General features: G+C 41.2%; 1 protein-coding gene across 1 annotated transcript; it reads right to left on the bottom strand.

The window, feature by feature from the left end:
• Positions 1 to 195: 195 nt before the first annotated feature.
• Positions 196 to 18,844, bottom strand: LOC129834809 (COUP transcription factor 2-like). Its single transcript, XM_055900107.1, has 3 exons — positions 17,754 to 18,844; positions 15,304 to 15,831; positions 196 to 12,844 (listed from the first exon to the last, which is right to left on the bottom strand). Exons 1-3 carry the CDS (start codon positions 18,226 to 18,228, stop codon positions 12,570 to 12,572), a joined length of 1,278 nt encoding a protein of 425 aa, XP_055756082.1. The 5' UTR covers positions 18,229 to 18,844; the 3' UTR covers positions 196 to 12,569.
• Positions 18,845 to 23,483: the final 4,639 nt, after the last annotated feature.

Here is a 23,483-nt window from a genome sequence, read left to right as displayed (position 1 = left end):
ATTACTGTGATTCAGAACGTCAAGTTGGAAGGAAGAACTCCTGATCAGACCAGTATCACATTCCACGGCAGCACTGTGTCCACACACACACACACACACACACACACACACACACACACACACACACACACACACACACACACACACACACACACACACACACACACACACACACACACACACTAACTAGAGACATTTTAATGAGAAATACCTTTTATTAATAAATCATGATTTATCATGTAATATGGTATGGCAATACTTTGCCGCAGTACATCAGAGTGTTGTTCAAAAATCAACAAACCTCAAACAGAATTTGTATCAATGAAAGAGGTCACACACACAAGCACATCAGCTGCAGTCCTTTGGAGCAGAAAGTATTGAAGGTTACCAATACACTGCAGTGGTACAGTATATGACTGAGGAACTCATTCCCAACCACACTGCAGTGGTACAGTATATGACTGAGGAAGTCATTCCCAACCACACTGCAGTGGTACAGTATATGACTGAGGAACTCATTCCCAACCACACTGCAGTGATACAGTATATGACTGAGGAACTCATTCCCAACCACACTGCTCATTACATCTGATGAAGGTTACCAATACACTGCAGTGATACAGTATATGACTGAGGAACTCATTCCCAACCACACTGCAGTGATACAGAATATGACTGAGGAAGTCATTCCCAACCACACTGCTCATTACATCTGATGAAGGTTACCAATACACTGCAGTGATACAGTATATGACTGAGGAACTCATTCCCAACCACACTGCAGTGATACAGAATATGACTGAGGAAGTCATTCCCAACCACACTGCAGTGGTACAGTATATGACTGAGGAACTCATTCACAACCACACTGCAGTGATACAGTATATGACTGAGGAACTCATTCACAACCACACTGCAGTGGTACAGTATATGACTGAGGAACTCATTCCCAACCACACTGCAGTGATACAGTATATGACTGAGGAACTCATTCCCAACCACACTGCAGTGGTACAGTATATGACTGAGGAAGACATTCCCAACCACACTGCAGTGGTACAGTATATGACTGAGGAACTCATTCACAACCACACTGCAGTGATACAGTATATGACTGAGGAAGACATTCCCAACCACACTGCAGTGGTACAGTATATGACTGAGGAAGTCATTCACAACCACACTGCAGTGATACAGTATATGACTGAGGAACTCATTCACAACCACACTGCAGTGGTACAGTATATGACTGAGGAACTCATTCACAACCACACTGCAGTGATACAGTATATGACTGAGGAACTCATTCACAACCACACTGCAGTGGTACAGTATATGACTGAGGAACTCATTCACAACCACACTGCAGTGGTACAGTATATGACTGAGGAAGACATTCACAACCACACTGCTCATTACATCTGATGAAGGTTACCAATACACTGCAGTGATGGTGGTAACATGAATATAGATCTGTCAGTAGGATGGTGGTAACATGAATATAGATCTGTCAGTAGGATGATGGTAACATGAATATAGATCTGTCAGTAGGATGGTGGTAACATGAATATAGATCTGTCAGTAGGATGGTGGTAACATGAATATAGATCTGTCAGTAGGATGGTGGTAACATGAATATAGTTCTGTCAGTGGGATGGTGGTAACATGAATATAGTTCTGTCAGTAGGATGGTGGTAACATGAATATAGTAGGATGGTGGTAACATGAATATAGTTCTGTCAGTAGGATGGTGGTAACATGAATATAGATCTGTCAGTAGGATGGTGGTAACATGAATATAGATCTGTCAGTAGGATGGTGGTAACATGAATATAGTTCTGTCAGTAGGATGGTGGTAACATGAATATAGATCTGTCAGTAGGATGGTGGTAACATGAATATAGATCTGTCAGTAGGATGGTGGTAACATGAATATAGATCTGTCAGTAGGATGGTGGTAACATGAATATAGTTCTGTCAGTAGGATGGTGGTAACATGAATATAGATCTGTCAGTAGGATGGTGGTAACATGAATATAGATCTGTCAGTAGGATGGTGGTAACATGAATATAGATCTGTCAGTAGGATGGTGGTAACATGAATATAGTAGGATGGTGGTAACATGAATATAGATCTGCCAGTAGGATGGTGGTAACATGAATATAGTAGGATGGTGGTAACATGAATATAGTTCTGTCAGTAGGATGGTGGTAACATGAATATAGTTCTGTCAGTAGGATGGTGGTAACATGAATATAGATCTGTCAGTAGGATGGTGGTAACATGAATATAGTAGGATGGTGGTAACATGAATATAGTTCTGTCAGTAGGATGGTGGTAACATGAATATAGTTCTGTCAGTAGGATGGTGGTAACATGAATATAGATCTGTCAGTAGGATGGTGGTAACATGAATATAGTAGGATGGTGGTAACATGAATATAGTTCTGTCAGTAGGATGGTGGTAACATGAATATAGTTCTGTCAGTAGGATGGTGGTAACATGAATATAGATCTGTCAGTAGGATGGTGGTAACATGAATATAGATCTGTCAGTAGGATGGTGGTAACATGAATATAGTTCTGTCAGTAGGATGGTGGTAACATGAATATAGATCTGTCAGTAGGATGGTGGTAACATGAATATAGTAGGATGGTGGTAACATGAATATAGTTCTGTCAGTAGGATGGTGGTAACATGAATATAGTAGGATGGTGGTAACATGAATATAGATCTGTCAGTAGGATGGATGGTGGTAACATGAATATAGTTCTGTCAGTAGGATGGTGGTAACATGAATATAGATCTGTCAGTAGGATGGTGGTAACATGAATATAGTTCTGTCAGTAGGATGGTGGTAACATGAATATAGTAGGATGGTGGTAACATGAATATAGATCTGTCAGTAGGATGGTGGTAACATGAATATAGTTCTGTCAGTAGGATGGTGGTAACATGAATATAGATCTGTCAGTAGGATGGTGGTAACATGAATATAGTTCTGTCAGTAGGATGGTGGTAACATGAATATAGTTCTGTCAGTAGGATGGTGGTAACATGAATATAGTAGGATGGTGGTAACATGAATATAGTAGGATGGTGGTAACATGAATATAGTAGGATGGTGGTAACATGAATATAGTAGGATGGTGGTAACATGAATATAGTAGGATGGTGGTAACATGAATATAGTTCTGTCAGTAGGATGGTGGTAACATGAATATAGTAGGATGGTGGTAACATGAATATAGTTCTGTCAGTAGGATGGTGGTAACATGAATATAGTAGGATGGTGGTAACATGAATATAGTAGGATGGTGGTAACATGAATATAGTAGGATGGTGGTAACATGAATATAGTTCTGTCAGTAGGATGGTGGTAACATGAATATAGTAGGATGGTGGTAACATGAATATAGTTCTGTCAGTAGGATGGTGGTAACATGAATATAGTAGGATGGTGGTAACATGAATATAGTAGGATGGTGGTAACATGAATATAGTAGGATGGTGGTAACATGAATATAGTAGGATGGTGGTAACATGAATATAGTTCTGTCAGTAGGATGGTGGTAACATGAATATAGTAGGATGGTGGTAACATGAATATAGATCTGTCAGTAGGATGGTGGTAACATGAATATAGTAGGATGGTGGTAACATGAATATAGTTCTGTCAGTAGGATGGTGGTAACATGAATATAGTTCTGTCAGTAGGATGGTGGTAACATGAATATAGATCTGTCAGTAGGATGGTGGTAACATGAATATAGTAGGATGGTGGTAACATGAATATAGTTCTGTCAGTAGGATGGTGGTAACATGAATATAGTAGGATGGTGGTAACATGAATATAGTTCTGTCAGTAGGATGGTGGTAACATGAATATAGTTCTGTCAGTAGGATGGTGGTAACATGAATATAGTAGGATGGTGGTAACATGAATATAGATCTGTCAGTAGGATGGTGGTAACATGAATATAGATCTGTCAGTAGGATGGTGGTAACATGAATATAGTTCTGTCAGTAGGATGGTGGTAACATGAATATAGTTCTGTCAGTAGGATGGTGGTAACATGAATATAGTAGGATGGTGGTAACATGAATATAGTTCTGTCAGTAGGATGGTGGTAACATGAATATAGATCTGTCAGTAGGATGGTGGTAACATGAATATAGTTCTGTCAGTAGGATGGTGGTAACATGAATATAGTAGGATGGTGGTAACATGAATATAGTTCTGTCAGTAGGATGGTGGTAACATGAATATAGTTCTGTCAGTAGGATGGTGGTAACATGAATATAGTTCTGTCAGTAGGATGGTGGTAACATGAATATAGATCTGTCAGTAGGATGGTGGTAACATGAATATAGTAGGATGGTGGTAACATGAATATAGATCTGTCAGTAGGATGGTGGTAACATGAATATAGTTCTGTCAGTAGGATGGTGGTAACATGAATATAGATCTGCCAGTAGGATGGTGGTAACATGAATATAGTAGGATGGTGGTAACATGAATATAGATCTGTCAGTAGGATGGTGGTAACATGAATATAGTTCTGTCAGTAGGATGGTGGTAACATGAATATAGTAGGATGGTGGTAACATGAATATAGTTCTGTCAGTAGGATGGTGGTAACATGAATATAGTTCTGTCAGTAGGATGGTGGTAACATGAATATAGTTCTGTCAGTAGGATGGTGGTAACATGAATATAGATCTGTCAGTAGGATGGTGGTAACATGAATATAGTTCTGTCAGTAGGATGGTGGTAACATGAATATAGATCTGTCAGTAGGATGGTGGTAACATGAATATAGTTCTGTCAGTAGGATGGTGGTAACATGAATATAGATCTGTCAGTAGGATGGTGGTAACATGAATATAGATCTGTCAGTAGGATGGTGGTAACATGAATATAGTTCTGTCAGTAGGATGGTGGTAACATGAATATAGTTCTGTCAGTAGGATGGTGGTAACATGAATATAGATCTGTCAGTAGGATGGTGGTAACATGAATATAGTTCTGTCAGTAGGATGGTGGTAACATGAATATAGTTCTGTCAGTAGGATGGTGGTAACATGAATATAGATCTGTCAGTAGGATGGTGGTAACATGAATATAGTTCTGTCAGTAGGATGGTGGTAACATGAATATAGTTCTGTCAGTAGGATGGTGGTAACATGAATATAGTAGGATGGTGGTAACATGAATATAGTTCTGTCAGTAGGATGGTGGTAACATGAATATAGTTCTGTCAGTAGGATGGTGGTAACATGAATATAGTTCTGTCAGTAGGATGGTGGTAACATGAATATAGATCTGTCAGTAGGATGGTGGTAACATGAATATAGTTCTGTCAGTAGGATGGTGGTAACATGAATATAGTTCTGTCAGTAGGATGGTGGTAACATGAATATAGATCTGTCAGTAGGATGGTGGTAACATGAATATAGTAGGATGGTGGTAACATGAATATAGATCTGTCAGTAGGATGGTGGTAACATGAATATAGTAGGATGGTGGTAACATGAATATAGTTCTGTCAGTAGGATGGTGGTAACATGAATATAGTAGGATGGTGGTAACATGAATATAGTTCTGTCAGTAGGATGGTGGTAACATGAATATAGTTCTGTCAGTAGGATGGTGGTAACATGAATATAGATCTGTCAGTAGGATGGTGGTAACATGAATATAGTAGGATGGTGGTAACATGAATATAGTTCTGTCAGTAGGATGGTGGTAACATGAATATAGTAGGATGGTGGTAACATGAATATAGTTCTGTCAGTAGGATGGTGGTAACATGAATATAGATCTGTCAGTAGGATGGTGGTAACATGAATATAGATCTGTCAGTAGGATGGTGGTAACATGAATATAGATCTGTCAGTAGGATGGTGGTAACATGAATATAGTTCTGTCAGTAGGATGGTGGTAACATGAATATAGTAGGATGGTGGTAACATGAATATAGATCTGTCAGTAGGATGGTGGTAACATGAATATAGTTCTGTCAGTAGGATGGTGGTAACATGAATATAGTTCTGTCAGTAGGATGGTGGTAACATGAATATAGTTCTGTCAGTAGGATGGTGGTAACATGAATATAGTTCTGTCAGTAGGATGGTGGTAACATGAATATAGATCTGTCAGTAGGATGGTGGTAACATGAATATAGTAGGATGGTGGTAACATGAATATAGTAGGATGGTGGTAACATGAATATAGATCTGTCAGTAGGATGGTGGTAACATGAATATAGTTCTGTCAGTAGGATGGTGGTAACATGAATATAGTAGGATGGTGGTAACATGAATATAGATCTGTCAGTAGGATGGTGGTAACATGAATATAGTAGGATGGTGGTAACATGAATATAGTTCTGTCAGTAGGATGGTGGTAACATGAATATAGATCTGTCAGTAGGATGGTGGTAACATGAATATAGTAGGATGGTGGTAACATGAATATAGTAGGATGGTGGTAACATGAATATAGATCTGTCAGTAGGATGGTGGTAACATGAATATAGATCTGTCAGTAGGATGGTGGTAACATGAATATAGATCTGTCAGTAGGATGGTGGTAACATGAATATAGTAGGATGGTGGTAACATGAATATAGTAGGATGGTGGTAACATGAATATAGATCTGTCAGTAGGATGGTGGTAACATGAATATAGTAGGATGGTGGTAACATGAATATAGTAGGATGGTGGTAACATGAATATAGTTCTGTCAGTAGGATGGTGGTAACATGAATATAGTAGGATGGTGGTAACATGAATATAGATCTGTCAGTAGGATGGTGGTAACATGAATATAGATCTGTCAGTAGGATGGTGGTAACATGAATATAGTAGGATGGTGGTAACATGAATATAGTTCTGTCAGTAGGATGGTGGTAACATGAATATAGTAGGATGGTGGTAACATGAATATAGTTCTGTCAGTAGGATGGTGGTAACATGAATATAGATCTGTCAGTAGGATGGTGGTAACATGAATATAGTTCTGTCAGTAGGATGGTGGTAACATGAATATAGATCTGTCAGTAGGATGGTGGTAACATGAATATAGTTCTGTCAGTAGGATGGTGGTAACATGAATATAGATCTGTCAGTAGGATGGTGGTAACATGAATATAGATCTGTCAGTAGGATGGTGGTAACATGAATATAGTTCTGTCAGTAGGATGGTGGTAACATGAATATAGTAGGATGGTGGTAACATGAATATAGTTCTGTCAGTAGGATGGTGGTAACATGAATATAGTTCTGTCAGTAGGATGGTGGTAACATGAATATAGTAGGATGGTGGTAACATGAATATAGTTCTGTCAGTAGGATGGTGGTAACATGAATATAGTAGGATGGTGGTAACATGAATATAGTTCTGTCAGTAGGATGGTGGTAACATGAATATAGATCTGTCAGTAGGATGGTGGTAACATGAATATAGATCTGTCAGTAGGATGGTGGTAACATGAATATAGTAGGATGGTGGTAACATGAATATAGTTCTGTCAGTAGGATGGTGGTAACATGAATATAGTTCTGTCAGTAGGATGGTGGTAACATGAATATAGTAGGATGGTGGTAACATGAATATAGTTCTGTCAGTAGGATGGTGGTAACATGAATATAGTTCTGTCAGTAGGATGGTGGTAACATGAATATAGATCTGTCAGTAGGATGGTGGTAACATGAATATAGTTCTGTCAGTAGGATGGTGGTAACATGAATATAGTAGGATGGTGGTAACATGAATATAGTTCTGTCAGTAGGATGGTGGTAACATGAATATAGTTCTGTCAGTAGGATGGTGGTAACATGAATATAGTAGGATGGTGGTAACATGAATATAGTAGGATGGTGGTAACATGAATATAGTAGGATGGTGGTAACATGAATATAGTTCTGTCAGTAGGATGGTGGTAACATGAATATAGTTCTGTCAGTAGGATGGTGGTAACATGAATATAGTTCTGTCAGTAGGATGGTGGTAACATGAATATAGTTCTGTCAGTAGGATGGTGGTAACATGAATATAGTTCTGTCAGTAGGATGGTGGTAACATGAATATAGTAGGATGGTGGTAACATGAATATAGTTCTGTCAGTAGGATGGTGGTAACATGAATATAGTTCTGTCAGTAGGATGGTGGTAACATGAATATAGTTCTGTCAGTAGGATGGTGGTAACATGAATATAGTTCTGTCAGTAGGATGGTGGTAACATGAATATAGTAGGATGGTGGTAACATGAATATAGTTCTGTCAGTAGGATGGTGGTAACATGAATATAGTTCTGTCAGTAGGATGGTGGTAACATGAATATAGATCTGTCAGTAGGATGGTGGTAACATGAATATAGATCTGTCAGTAGGATGGTGGTAACATGAATATAGATCTGTCAGTAGGATGGTGGTAACATGAATATAGTTCTGTCAGTAGGATGGTGGTAACATGAATATAGTTCTGTCAGTAGGATGGTGGTAACATGAATATAGTTCTGTCAGTAGGATGGTGGTAACATGAATATAGATCTGTCAGTAGGATGGTGGTAACATGAATATAGTAGGATGGTGGTAACATGAATATAGTAGGATGGTGGTAACATGAATATAGTAGGATGGTGGTAACATGAATATAGTTCTGTCAGTAGGATGGTGGTAACATGAATATAGTTCTGTCAGTAGGATGGTGGTAACATGAATATAGATCTGTCAGTAGGATGGTGGTAACATGAATATAGTTCTGTCAGTAGGATGGTGGTAACATGAATATAGTAGGATGGTGGTAACATGAATATAGTTCTGTCAGTAGGATGGTGGTAACATGAATATAGTAGGATGGTGGTAACATGAATATAGTTCTGTCAGTAGGATGGTGGTAACATGAATATAGATCTGTCAGTAGGATGGTGGTAACATGAATATAGTTCTGTCAGTAGGATGGTGGTAACATGAATATAGTTCTGTCAGTAGGATGGTGGTAACATGAATATAGATCTGTCAGTAGGATGGTGGTAACATGAATATAGATCTGTCAGTAGGATGGTGGTAACATGAATATAGATCTGTCAGTAGGATGGTGGTAACATGAATATAGTAGGATGGTGGTAACATGAATATAGTTCTGTCAGTAGGATGGTGGTAACATGAATATAGTTCTGTCAGTAGGATGGTGGTAACATGAATATAGTTCTGTCAGTAGGATGGTGGTAACATGAATATAGTAGGATGGTGGTAACATGAATATAGTTCTGTCAGTAGGATGGTGGTAACATGAATATAGTAGGATGGTGGTAACATGAATATAGTTCTGTCAGTAGGATGGTGGTAACATGAATATAGTTCTGTCAGTAGGATGGTGGTAACATGAATATAGTTCTGTCAGTAGGATGGTGGTAACATGAATATAGTTCTGTCAGTAGGATGGTGGTAACATGAATATAGTTCTGTCAGTAGGATGGTGGTAACATGAATATAGTAGGATGGTGGTAACATGAATATAGTTCTGTCAGTAGGATGGTGGTAACATGAATATAGTAGGATGGTGGTAACATGAATATAGTTCTGTCAGTAGGATGGTGGTAACATGAATATAGATCTGTCAGTAGGATGGTGGTAACATGAATATAGTTCTGTCAGTAGGATGGTGGTAACATGAATATAGTTCTGTCAGTAGGATGGTGGTAACATGAATATAGTTCTGTCAGTAGGATGGTGGTAACATGAATATAGTTCTGTCAGTAGGATGGTGGTAACATGAATATAGATCTGTCAGTAGGATGGTGGTAACATGAATATAGATCTGTCAGTAGGATGGTGGTAACATGAATATAGATCTGTCAGTAGGATGGTGGTAACATGAATATAGTAGGATGGTGGTAACATGAATATAGTTCTGTCAGTAGGATGGTGGTAACATGAATATAGTTCTGTCAGTAGGATGGTGGTAACATGAATATAGTTCTGTCAGTAGGATGGTGGTAACATGAATATAGATCTGTCAGTAGGATGGTGGTAACATGAATATAGTAGGATGGTGGTAACATGAATATAGTTCTGTCAGTAGGATGGTGGTAACATGAATATAGTTCTGTCAGTAGGATGGTGGTAACATGAATATAGTTCTGTCAGTAGGATGGTGGTAACATGAATATAGTAGGATGGTGGTAACATGAATATAGTTCTGTCAGTAGGATGGTGGTAACATGAATATAGTTCTGTCAGTAGGATGGTGGTAACATGAATATAGATCTGTCAGTAGGATGGTGGTAACATGAATATAGTAGGATGGTGGTAACATGAATATAGTTCTGTCAGTAGGATGGTGGTAACATGAATATAGATCTGTCAGTAGGATGGTGGTAACATGAATATAGTTCTGTCAGTAGGATGGTGGTAACATGAATATAGTTCTGTCAGTAGGATGGTGGTAACATGAATATAGATCTGTCAGTAGGATGGTGGTAACATGAATATAGATCTGTCAGTAGGATGGTGGTAACATGAATATAGTTCTGTCAGTAGGATGGTGGTAACATGAATATAGTTCTGTCAGTAGGATGGTGGTAACATGAATATAGTTCTGTCAGTAGGATGGTGGTAACATGAATATAGTTCTGTCAGTAGGATGGTGGTAACATGAATATAGTAGGATGGTGGTAACATGAATATAGTTCTGTCAGTAGGATGGTGGTAACATGAATATAGTTCTGTCAGTAGGATGGTGGTAACATGAATATAGTAGGATGGTGGTAACATGAATATAGATCTGTCAGTAGGATGGTGGTAACATGAATATAGATCTGTCAGTAGGATGGTGGTAACATGAATATAGATCTGTCAGTAGGATGGTGGTAACATGAATATAGTTCTGTCAGTAGGATGGTGGTAACATGAATATAGATCTGTCAGTAGGATGGTGGTAACATGAATATAGTAGGATGGTGGTAACATGAATATAGTTCTGTCAGTAGGATGGTGGTAACATGAATATAGTAGGATGGTGGTAACATGAATATAGTTCTGTCAGTAGGATGGTGGTAACATGAATATAGTAGGATGGTGGTAACATGAACTGGCGATATGGTGCACTATACCAGCCATACCCAATAAGGACCGTAGGATCCGGACCCAGAACAAGTTAAAACATTTTTTTTAAACCATAACATTTTCACATTTAATTCGGTCGGGATTTGACTCCTGGTATCATATGAACACACAGAAGACATGGAAAATGTGTAGAATTGGAACGGTTTGGGTCACATGGGTTGTGAGAGTCTGTTACACTGATAAATGACAGTATCCATCCGGATCTTTGCCATCTAGGACATCTGTGTGAGCGGGTCATCTCTAATGACAGTATCCATCCAGACCTTTGACATCTAGGACATCTGTGTGAGCGGGTCATCTCTAATGACAGTATCCATCCAGACCTTTGACATCTAGGACATCTGTGTGAGCGGGTCATCTCTAATGACAGTATCCATCCAGACCTTTGACATCTAGGACATCTGTGTGAGCGGGTCATCTCTAATGACAGTATCCATCCCGATCTTTGCCATCTAGGACATCTGTGTGACCGGGTCATCTCTAATGACAGTATCCATCCGGACCTTTGCCATCTAGGACATCTGTGTGACCGGGTCATCTCTAATGACAGTATCCATCCAGACCTTTGACATCTAGGACATCTGTGTGAGCGGGTCATCTCTAATGACAGTATCCATCCCGATCTTTGCCATCTAGGACATCTGTGTGAGCGGGTCATCTCTAATGACAGTATCCATCCGGATCTTTGCCATCTAGGACATCTGTGTGAGCGGGTCATCTCTAATGACAGTATCCATCCGGATCTTTGCCATCTAGGACATCTGTGTGAGCGGGTCATCTCTAATGACAGTATCCATCTGGATCTTTGCCATCTAGGACATCTCCGTGACCAGATCGTCTCTAATAGTATCAGAGTAACCCTGGAATACTGTGTTGATTGACATATTTAAAGAAACGATTCATGTTTTTAGTGCCATGTTTGCAGCACATTATACAGAAGGACATGTTTGGACAAAAGACTAAGTAGGAAAAAACTATAACTATTCCCTTGTCATTTTCTTATCAGGGTCAAATGAAAAACGTTTGTAAAAAATAAATAAAAATAACAAGCACAATAAATATACATACAGGGTCAAATAAATACTATTTTTGTTTCCCAAGTCATGATTTGTGAGGAGGATCCCTGCCATTTAATCTGTCTCTTTTCATGCTTTAGAACAGTGGTTCCCAACCCTGGGCACTAGGACCCCTGGGGGTACCTGGTCTATCCTGTACTGGAGAAGACTCCTGAGACCACAGGCCTACTGGTAAAATACACCTGAGAGGGTACTCTGGGCAGAGCAACATTTAGTTGGTGGTACAGTAACAGATAGAGGTTGTGAACCACTGCTTTAGAATGCTGCCTGCTGCTCTGACAGTATCGAAGGTTCCATCCATAGAACCATTCTAGTTCTATGATTCCCTTCCTGGAGTGTTCTGGAATTGTCTTATTCTACTGCATCGACATGTAAGGCCAATTAAAACTGCTTCCGGAAAGCAACATATCCCTAATGAGAGTTTCTATTGGTGTTTTTCCGACCAACGGGATGAAGAATAACTGTTCTATAACGGACGAGGAGACGGTGCGTAGAGAGGGCAGACGGAGTAGTAGCTTCCCAAACCGGTTCGGTTGGTTAGGGTACTGGCTCCTGCTGTACTCTTCCAGGGCGCGCTGGGACTTCTCCTGAAGATCGTCCACGTGAGTCACGTCTGACAGACCGCACGCATCTATAAAAACAGAGAATTCAAATCAGAAATCATTATCAATAATATAGGCTTATCTTCTTCGTGTACAATGCAATATTGGCTAATATTAGATCATCAATTAATTACAAAGTACACAATGGCTGAGTTTAACCAGGCAGCCCAATTCCGATCTCGTTTTTGCTCTTATAGTAAATCAGATCAGCTCTTTAACCAATAACTATCAGAATTGGGCTGCTTGTGTAAATCCAGCCAATACGGCATAGACATTTAATGCCTACTGTAATTTTTCGAAATCAATATTAATATAGGCTATTGTTAATACAGTATGTTGTATGCCTATATAGGCCCACTCCAATTTATGAAATCAATGTAACTGCGTTAAAAACAAGACAAAGCAAATTATGCCGTATTTGCTTAACTCAAAATGGCGCCACAGGGGCTTATCAATAGAACACGGCCCTCTCTTTGAATTTAAACGGGTCTGAAATAACATCACGAACAGGCCTATATAACGTACAGCCCTGTCTACTAAATGAAACAGGTCTGTAATAACATCACAAACAGGCCTATATAACGTTCAGCCCTGTCTACTAAATAAAACAGGCCTACATAACGTACAGCCCTGTCTACTAAATGAAACAGGTCTGAAATAACATCACAAACAGGCCTATATAACGTTCAGCCCTGTCTGCTAAATAAAACGGGTCTGAAATAACATCACAAACAGGCCTATATAACGTACAGCCCTGTCTGCTAAATAAAACGGGTCTGAAATAACATCACAAACAGGCCTATATAACGTTCAGCCCTGTCTGCTAAATAAAACGGGTCTGAAATAACATCACAAACAGGCCTATATAACGTACAGCCCTGTCTGCTAAATAAAACGGGTCTGAAATAACATCACAAACAGTCCTATATAACGTACAGCCCTGTCTGCTAAATAAAACGGGTCTGAAATGCATAATTAACGGGGCTTTAGAACGTACAGCCCTGTCTGCTAAATAAAACGGGTCTGAAATGCATAATTAACGGGGCTTTAGAACGTACAGCCCTGTCTGCTAAATAAAACGGGTCTGAAATGCATAATAAACGGGGCTTTAGAACGTACAACCCAGTCTTTGAAATGAAACGGATCCGCAATAACATTACAAACGGTCCTATAGGCCTTTACTCAGACTGCTCCACACTATAGATGCACTCTTCAAATGCCTTTTTTAAAAGCAGATTTAAAAACCTTATTCTGAATGCAACGCTGCGGTGCCGTCCATGTTGCAACCTCCATGTTATCTGAGGATACACGCTTAGAAAAACGGCTTCCAAAAGGGTTCATCGACTGTCCCCATAGAATAACCTTTTTTTGGCTCCAGGTGGAACCGTTTTCGGTTCCATGTAGAACCCTCTGTAGAAAAGGTTCTACCTCGGGTTATTCAAAGGGTTCTCGTATGAGGACAGCCGAAGAACCCTTTTAGGTTCTAGAAGGCACCGTTTTTTCCTGAGTGTAGCAGCGCTACAATAGAGGGGTGAATAAAGGGTTCTGGCCTGGTTCGACAACACGTCCACAGAACACTGCTCCTGGCTCTGCTGTGACGAGTCTGATACTATTTGTTTCACCGTCAGTCAAGGCATCCATCGACTTGAGTTGACAAAATACATGATTTCGTTTTTTTACATTTTTTTATAGGACATTAAAAAATGAATGTTCATTCATCTCGCCACCATAAGACCTTTTATGCTCAGGCCTAGTTGTTTAAATACATTACGGCATTTAAGAAATTCTGCAAAACGAAATTAAATATAGGTAGACTTTTCTTTATTCTTTATTATTAAATATTTCAATTTTCTGTCGGTAATGGTTAAGTTGTGTGGCTGATGATAGGTGAATAACTTACATGTTTGTAGGACATTCACCTAGCAAAATTAGCCTGTAACATATTTTGATAATAATAATTATTAGTTTTAAAATAAATCTCATTAATTAAATCAAACGCCAATAATATTATTAATCATATCATATAATTCACAGGTGCCTATATAATAACCATGCTGAATTAATTATTGTAGAAACAAGTATATAAAATCATCATATATTTCTATAATTCACGAACGTTGTTGAGTCCAATTGCCTCAATGTTGTTGAAGGTATTTATAGTAGACCTCTTACGTTTCCACATTCTGCATTCAACTCGTAGGATTGGTTGAAAAGGGAATTTGAGGGGTAATTGATATACTTCATTTGTAGTGATTTGGGGAACACAACTACAGCTGGTCGGTGTTGCCGGTGAGGGTGCTGCTAGTCTATGTTTCGGTGTGTATTGATACCGGGGGGCGGCCGTTGCCGGTGAGGGTGCTGCTAGTCTATGTTTCGGTGTGTATTGATACCGGGCGGCCGTTGCCGGTGAGGGTGCTGCTAGTCTATGTTTCGGTGTGTATTGATACCAGTCGTAGTAAACAGCAGTGAAGCATAGCGTTGTGTTTACCTGACGTAAAGAGAACTATAGCCTTAACGCAGCTGTACTCGGCTGAGTCGACATGCAGAACCTTCAGCTTCTCCACCTGCTCCTGGAACATCCGGATATGGTCCATGAAAGACACGACTCTCTCCGCCGACATGGGGGCGGCATGCAGCCCTGCCGCGGCCAGGAGAGGAGCCACATGCACCGGCATTGAGGACTGGGCCGCGTTCAGCACGAACAACTCGCTCCAAGTGAGCCGGAGCAGAGCGACCTGGTCGGTGATCTGGAGGTCAGGGAAGAAGGGGATGTTTCGGGCCCACTCCACCGCTGAGAACAACATCCGGGCGGCCAGCTCACAGATGTTCTCGATCCCCACCAGGTTGTTGGACTGCATACACTGCGTGCTGTATCTGGATGTGGGGTAGGGCTCGGCTCGCATGAGCAGGGAGATGTATCCAGATAGGTAGGAGTGGCATTGGAGAGGGTCTCCGTTGGTGATGGAGAAATGACCGTGGTACGGTTGAGTAGGAAGCATCCTCCCTCTCTGAACCGCTGTGATACAACGAGACAGAGACAGTATTAATGTCTGGTAGATAACGGTGCGTTGGCCTACAAGGTGACAGATCAATATTCATGTCTGGTAGATAACGGTGCGTTGGCCTACAAGGTGATATATCAATATTCATGTCTGGTAGATAACGGAGCGTTGGCCTACGAGGTGAAATATCAATATTAATGTCTGGTAGATAACGGTGCGTTGGCCTACAAGGTGACAGATCAATATTAATGTCTGGTAGATAACGGTGCGTTGGCCTACAAGGTGACAGATCAATATTAATGTCTGGTAGATAACGGTGCGTTGGCCTACAAGGTGACAGATCAATATTAATGTCTGGTAGATAACGGAGCGTTGGCCTACAAGGTGAAATATCAATATTAATGTCTGGTAGATAACGGTGCGTTGGCCTACAAGGTGACAGATCAATATTAATGTCTGGTAGATAACGGTGCGTTGGCCTACGAGGTGAAATATCAATATTAATGTCTGGTAGATAACGGTGCGTTGGCCTACAAGGTGACAGATCAATATTAATGTCTGGTAGATAACGGTGCGTTGGCCTACAAGGTGACAGAGATCAATATTAATGTCTGGTAGATAACGGTGCGTTGGCCTACAAGGTGACAGATCAATATTAATGTCTGGTAGATAACGGTGCGTTGGCCTACAAGGTGATATATCAATATTAATGTCTGGTAGATAACGGTGCGTTGGCCTACAAGGTGACAGATCAATATTAATGTCTGGTAGATAACGGAGCGTTGGCCTACAAGGTGAAATATCAATATTAATGTCTGGTAGATAACGGTGCGTTGGCCTACAAGGTGACAGATCAATATTAATGTCTGGTAGATAACGGTGCGTTGGCCTACGAGGTGAAATATCAATATTAATGTCTGGTAGATAACGGTGCGTTGGCCTACAAGGTGACAGATCAATATTAATGTCTGGTAGATAACGGTGCGTTGGCCTACAAGGTGACAGAGATCAATATTAATGTCTGGTAGATAACGGTGCGTTGGCCTACAAGGTGACAGATCAATATTAATGTCTGGTAGATAACGGTGCGTTGGCCTACAAGGTGATATATCAATATTAATGTCTGGTAGATAACGGTGCGTTGGCCTACAAGGTGACAGATCAATATTAATGTCTGGTAGATAACGGAGCGTTGGCCTACAAGGTGAAATATCAATATTAATGTCTGGTAGATAACGGTGCGTTGGCCTACAAGGTGACAGATCAATATTAATGTCTGGTAGATAACGGTGCGTTGGCCTACGAGGTGAAATATCAATATTAATGTCTGGTAGATAACAGTGCGTTGGCCTACAAGGTGACAGATCAATATTAATGTCTGGTAGATAACGGTGCGTTGGCCTACAAGGTGACAGAGATCAATATTAATGTCTGGTAGATAACGGTGCGTTGGCCTACAAGGTGACAGATCAATATTAATGTCTGGTAGATAACGGTGCGTTGGCCTACAAGGTGACAGATACTACTGGTACGTGTAGTGAATAACGGCGTGTCCGTCTGAATACATGCCTACCAATCCTGATGGAACAAAACGGGTTCTATCGCTTGCTTCCTACAAGGTTCTAGATCCTATAGAACTATTTCTACGCGTGTAAAAACACACACAACCCTCTGCCTTCATTCCTCAGAGACAATAAGCTCATGGACAATAACAGCAGCACGGAGACTATTATTAGGAGCTCAATAATGGAGATTTAACAGTGTTATATTATCTTATAGCCTATCTGAACTACACGTATGATTATGTTGTAATAATGTAGTGAGTTTACGAACCTTATCTTTAGAGAATCTGTCTTGGTTTTAAATCATTGACTCGTAATGACTACGGCTACAGTCTGTAGTGACCTAAAGGGAGATGAGAAACACGCTTGTTTACCTTCTCTCCGCATTCCCACTTTGACACATTTCTTGAGGCGGCAGTACTGGCATTGGTTCCTGTGGTGTTGATCAATGGGACAGTTCCTGGTGGCGCGGCAGGTGTAGCAGAGGTTCCGTCTGACGCTCCGTTTGAAGAAGCTCTTACACCCCTCACATGTCAACTGGCCATAGTGCTTCCCGCTGGATTTATCTCCGCACACCACACACTCGATCTGCTGAGGCTGTTGTTTGTCCACGGAGTTAGTCCACGTTTGGCTGCTAGTGATAGAATGAGATGTATTGCTTGAATGAGCGCCTTGGGGTGTCTGATGTGTTGAGGGGATATCCAGAGAGGATATGGGATTGAGGTGTCCCGTTAGGTCGGTAGAGAGGGATAACGGTCCGACTTGAGAGACGGGGGAAGAGATTCCGCCTTGAGAGTCGCGGGCGACATCTCCCTCGCCCTTTCTCCACGTTACCATTGCCATATCCATCCGTCAATGTTTCCCAAACTTTCCGTTTCGTTGTTACCCCAGTGTGCTGCCCGCGGGTGTCGACAAGTAAAGGCACAAATATATAAATACACAATTATTGCACCGTTGTATTCAGTAATTAAGATGCATAAAGCATAACAGTATGTAAAGTGCGGGTAGTTCTGACTGAATATAGTTAGCCACTCAGCAAATTAAAGTAACATTTCTAAACAGCTCGGTCCAGAGAATCAACCCAGTCTGAGTGATGCACCATCAGAAACACACACCTGCATCCAGTCACAATACACACTGGAGTCAAAGCATTTTCCCTTTTCCAACATGTGAGTCATTCTCTATTCCCTCTATCCAACCCAGTAGAACCGTGCACACTAATCAGATATCCGGTGCTGTCTGGAGCCGAGGCGGTGACGCAGCAACTAGAACCGGGTTCATGAAAAACAGCTGCACCGTGGCTCGTGCTATTCCGATGCGTTAGAAGTTATCGGACGACGGCGAGAGAAAGCGGTTGTTGATGATGGCTGGACGTGTCCTGTAGAATGGGATAATGTGCTTGGACAAGACGGGTGTGCCTCTGACGTCTCCATTGAGCGGGTCAGCCATATAAGGAGCGAGGAAGTCCTTTGGTCTGTGCGCGAATGGAGAAGGCCAAGTACCAGGTGGAAACTAGGCCTATTGGTTTACCGGAATAGAGTTCTGATTGGTTTTGGAGAGATCGGGGTTTAGAGAGATGAACTAGCATGCCGCACATTCATTGGTTTATTTCTGATAACAGCTCTGTATCTCCCTGTGTGTCTGTATATATAGACTACCACTGGGTATGAAATGGCTCCATACAGCTCTGTATCTCCCTGTGTGTCTGTATATATAGACTACCACTGGGTATTAAATGGCTCTGTATCTCCCTGTGTGTCTGTATATATAGACTACCACTGGGTATTAAATGGCCCCATACAGCTCTGTATCTCCCTGTGTGTCTGTATATATAGACTACCACTGGGTATTAAATGACTCTGTATCTCCCTGTGTGTCTGTATATATAGACTACCACTGGGTATTAAATGGCCCCATACAGCTCTGTATCTCCCTGTGTGTCTGTATATATAGACTACCACTGGGTATTAAATGGCCCCATACAGCTCTGTATCTCCCTGTATGTCTGTATATATAGCCTACCACTGGGTATTAAATGGCTCCATACAGCTCTGTATCTCCCTGTGTGTCTGTATATATAGACTACCACTGGGTATTAAATGGCTCCATACAGCTCTGTATCTCCCTGTGTGTCTGTATATATAGACTACCACTGGGTATTAAATGGCTCCATACAGCTCTGTATCTCCCTGTGTGTCTGTATATATAGACTACCACTGGGTATTAAATGGCTCTGTATCTCCCTGTGTGTCTGTATATATAGACTACCACTGGGTATTAAATGGCCCCATACAGCTCTGTATCTCCCTGTGTGTCTGTATATATAGACTACCACTGGGTATTAAATGACTCTGTATCTCCCTGTGTGTCTGTATATATAGACTACCACTGGGTATTAAATGGCCCCATACAGCTCTGTATCTCCCTGTGTGTCTGTATATATAGACTACCACTGGGTATTAAATGGCCCCATACAGCTCTGTATCTCCCTGTATGTCTGTATATATAGCCTACCACTGGGTATTAAATGGCTCCATACAGCTCTGTATCTCCCTGTGTGTCTGTATATATAGACTACCACTGGGTATTAAATGGCTCCATACAGCTCTGTATCTCCCTGTGTGTCTGTATATATAGACTACCACTGGGTATTAAATGGCTCCATACAGCTCTGTATCTCCCTGTGTGTCTGTATATATAGACTACCACTGGGTATTAAATGGCTCTGTATCTCCCTGTGTGTCTGTATATATAGACTACCACTGGGTATTAAATGGCCCCATACAGCTCTGTATCTCCCTGTGTGTCTGTATATATAGACTACCACTGGGTATTAAATGACTCTGTATCTCCCTGTGTGTCTGTATATATAGACTACCACTGGGTATTAAATGGCTCTGTATCTCCCTGTGTGTCTGTATATATAGACTACCACTGGGTATTAAATGGCTCTGTATCTCCCTGTGTGTCTGTATATATAGACTACCACTGGGTATTAAATGGCTCTGTATCTCCCTGTGTGTCTGTATATATAGACTACCACTGGGTATTAAATGGCTCCATACAGCTCTGTATCTCCCTGTGTGTCTGTATATATAGACTACCACTGGGTATTAAATGGCTCTGTATCTCCCTGTGTGTCTGTATATATTGACTGACATGTGACCTACTGGTTGTGTGTATGTACTGACATGTGTAACTGATAGATGCACACACACTACATGTCATGTAAATTGTAAAGTCTTTTGTCCGTAATGTCCTTTTTGTTCTGTGGGACCCCAGTAAGACCCGCCCGTCTCCATCGACGTCAGCTAATAGGTATCCAGATCAATAAAATAAAGCCTCTACAGAAAACTAATATTCCAAAACATCCTGTTTGAAATAAGGCACTAAAGTAAATATGCAAAAAATGATCTTTATGTCCTGACTACAAAGCCTTCTGTTTAGAGCAAATTCAACACATCACGAGTACCACTCTTTACATTGGGAAGCATGGTGGTGGCTGCATCATGTTATGGGTATGCTTGTCATCGGCAAGGACTAGGGAGTTTTTTAAATAAAATAACCTGAATCAAGCTAAGCACAGACAACATCCTAGAGGAAATACCCACTGGAGCTGCTTACCAAGATGACATGTGTCTGAGTGGCCTAGTTACACTTTGACTTCACAATATATGGCCAGACTTGAACATGGCTGCCTAGCAATCATCAACAACCATAATGTGCAAATATTGTACAATCCAGGTGTGCAAAGCTCTCAGAGACTTACCCAGAAAGACTCACAGCTGTAATCACTCTTAGAGACTTACCCAGAAAGACTCACAGCTGTAATCACTCTTAGAGACTTACCCAGAAAGACTCACAGCTGTAATCACTCTTAGAGACTTACCCAGAAAGACTCACAGCTGTAATCACTCTTAGAGACTTACACAGAAAGACTCACAGCTGTAATCACTCTTAGAGACTTACCCAGAAAGACTCACAGCTGTAGTCACTCTTAGAGACTTACCCAGAAAGACTCACAGCTGTAATCACTCTTAGAGACTTACCCAGAAAGACTCACAGCTGTAATCACTCTTAGAGACTTACCCAGAAAGACTCACAGCTGTAATCACTCTTAGAGACTTACACAGAAAGACTCACAGCTGTAATCACTGTTAGAGACTTACCCAGAAAGACTCACAGCTGTAGTCACTCTTAGAGACTTACCCAGAAAGACTCACAGCTGTAGTCACTCTTAGAGACTTACCCAGAAAGACTCACAGCTGTAATCACTCTCAGAGACTTACCCAGAAAGACTCACTGCTGTAAACACTGCCAAAGGTGATTCTAACATATTGAATGAGGGGTGTGAATGTAAATTATGATTTCTGTATTTCATTTTCAATAAATGTGCTAACATTTCAAAAACACGTTTCCACCTTGTCATTATGGGGAATTGTGTGTCGATGAATGAGGGAAAAAAAATATTGAATTCATTTTGAATTCAGTCTGTAACAACAGAATGTGGAATAAGTCGAGGGGTATGAATACCTTCTGAAGGCTCTGTATCTATAGTAGTAGGTCTATGTGACTGCCTCTTGTTACTGTAATCCAGACAGGCAGACAGACAGACAGGCTGCAGACTGCAGACAGACAGACAGACAGACAGACAGACAGACAGACAGGCTGTAACAACAACATGTGGAATAAGTCGAGGGGTATGAATACCTTCTGAAGGCTCTGTAACTATAGTAGTAGGTCTATGTGACTGCCTCTTGTTACTGTAATCCAGACAGGCAGACAGACAGACAGGCTGCAGACTGCAGACAGACAGACAGACAGACAGACAGACAGGCTGTAACAACAACATGTGGAATAAGTCGAGGGGTATGAATACCTTCTGAAGGCTCTGTAACTATAGTAGTAGGTCTATGTGACTGCCTCTTGTTACTGTAATCCAGACAGGCAGACAGACAGACAGGCTGCAGACTGCAGACAGACAGACAGACAGACAGACAGACAGACAGACAGACAGACAGGCTGTAACAACAACATGTGGAATAAGTCGAGGGGTATGAATACCTTCTGAAGGCTCTGTAACTATAGTAGTAGGTCTATGTGACTGCCTCTTGTTACTGTAATCCAGACAGGCAGACAGACAGACAGGCTGCAGACTGCAGACAGACAGACAGACAGACAGACAGACAGACAGACAGACAGGCTGTAACAACAACATGTGGAATAAGTCGAGGGGTATGAATACCTTCTGAAGGCTCTGTAACTATAGTAGTAGGTCTATGTGACTGTCTCTTGTTACTGTAATCCAGACAGGCAGACAGACAGACAGGCTGCAGACTGCAGACAGACAGACAGACAGACAGACAGACAGACAGACAGACAGACAGACAGACAGGCTGTAACAACAACATGTGGAATAAGTCGAGGGGTATGAATACCTTCTGAAGGCACTGTATCTATAGTAGTAGGTCTATGTGACTGCCTCTTGTTACTGTAATCCAGACAGGCAGACAGACAGACAGGCTGCAGACAGACAGACAGACAGACAGACAGACAGACAGACAGACAGACAGACAGACAGACAGACAGACAGACAGACAGACAGGCTGCAGACTGCAGACGACAGACAGACAGACAGACAGACAGACAGACAGACAGACAGACAGACAGACAGACAGACAGACAGACTGTAACAACAACATGTGGAATAAGTCGAGGGGTATGAATACCTCCTGAAGGCTCTGTAACTATAGTAGTAGGTCTATGTGACTGCCTCTTGTTACTGTAATCCAGACAGGCAGACAGACAGACAGGCTGCAGACTGCAGACAGACAGACAGACAGACAGACAGACAGACAGACAGACAGGCAGACAGGCCTCAGACAGACAGACTGCAGACAGACAGACAGACAGAGTTAGTCTGTATGAGATCTTGCATCAATAGGAAGGTGATCTGATGATCCTCAACCTTGGCTGCCATTGGAGCTAATAGTAAATCCAGTTAGCCAAGTTAAGCAGGGCAAATCCTTGGCAACAATAGTCAAGCTTACTGCACATCAACCATTCCAAGAATCACTCTCTACTGCCCTTACTATTAACCAGAG

The sequence above is a fragment of the Salvelinus fontinalis genome, chromosome 35 (genome assembly GCF_029448725.1).
Source record: "Salvelinus fontinalis isolate EN_2023a chromosome 35, ASM2944872v1, whole genome shotgun sequence".
NCBI lineage: Eukaryota > Metazoa > Chordata > Actinopteri > Salmoniformes > Salmonidae > Salvelinus > Salvelinus fontinalis.
This window is presented reverse-complemented; position numbering and strand designations above follow the sequence as displayed.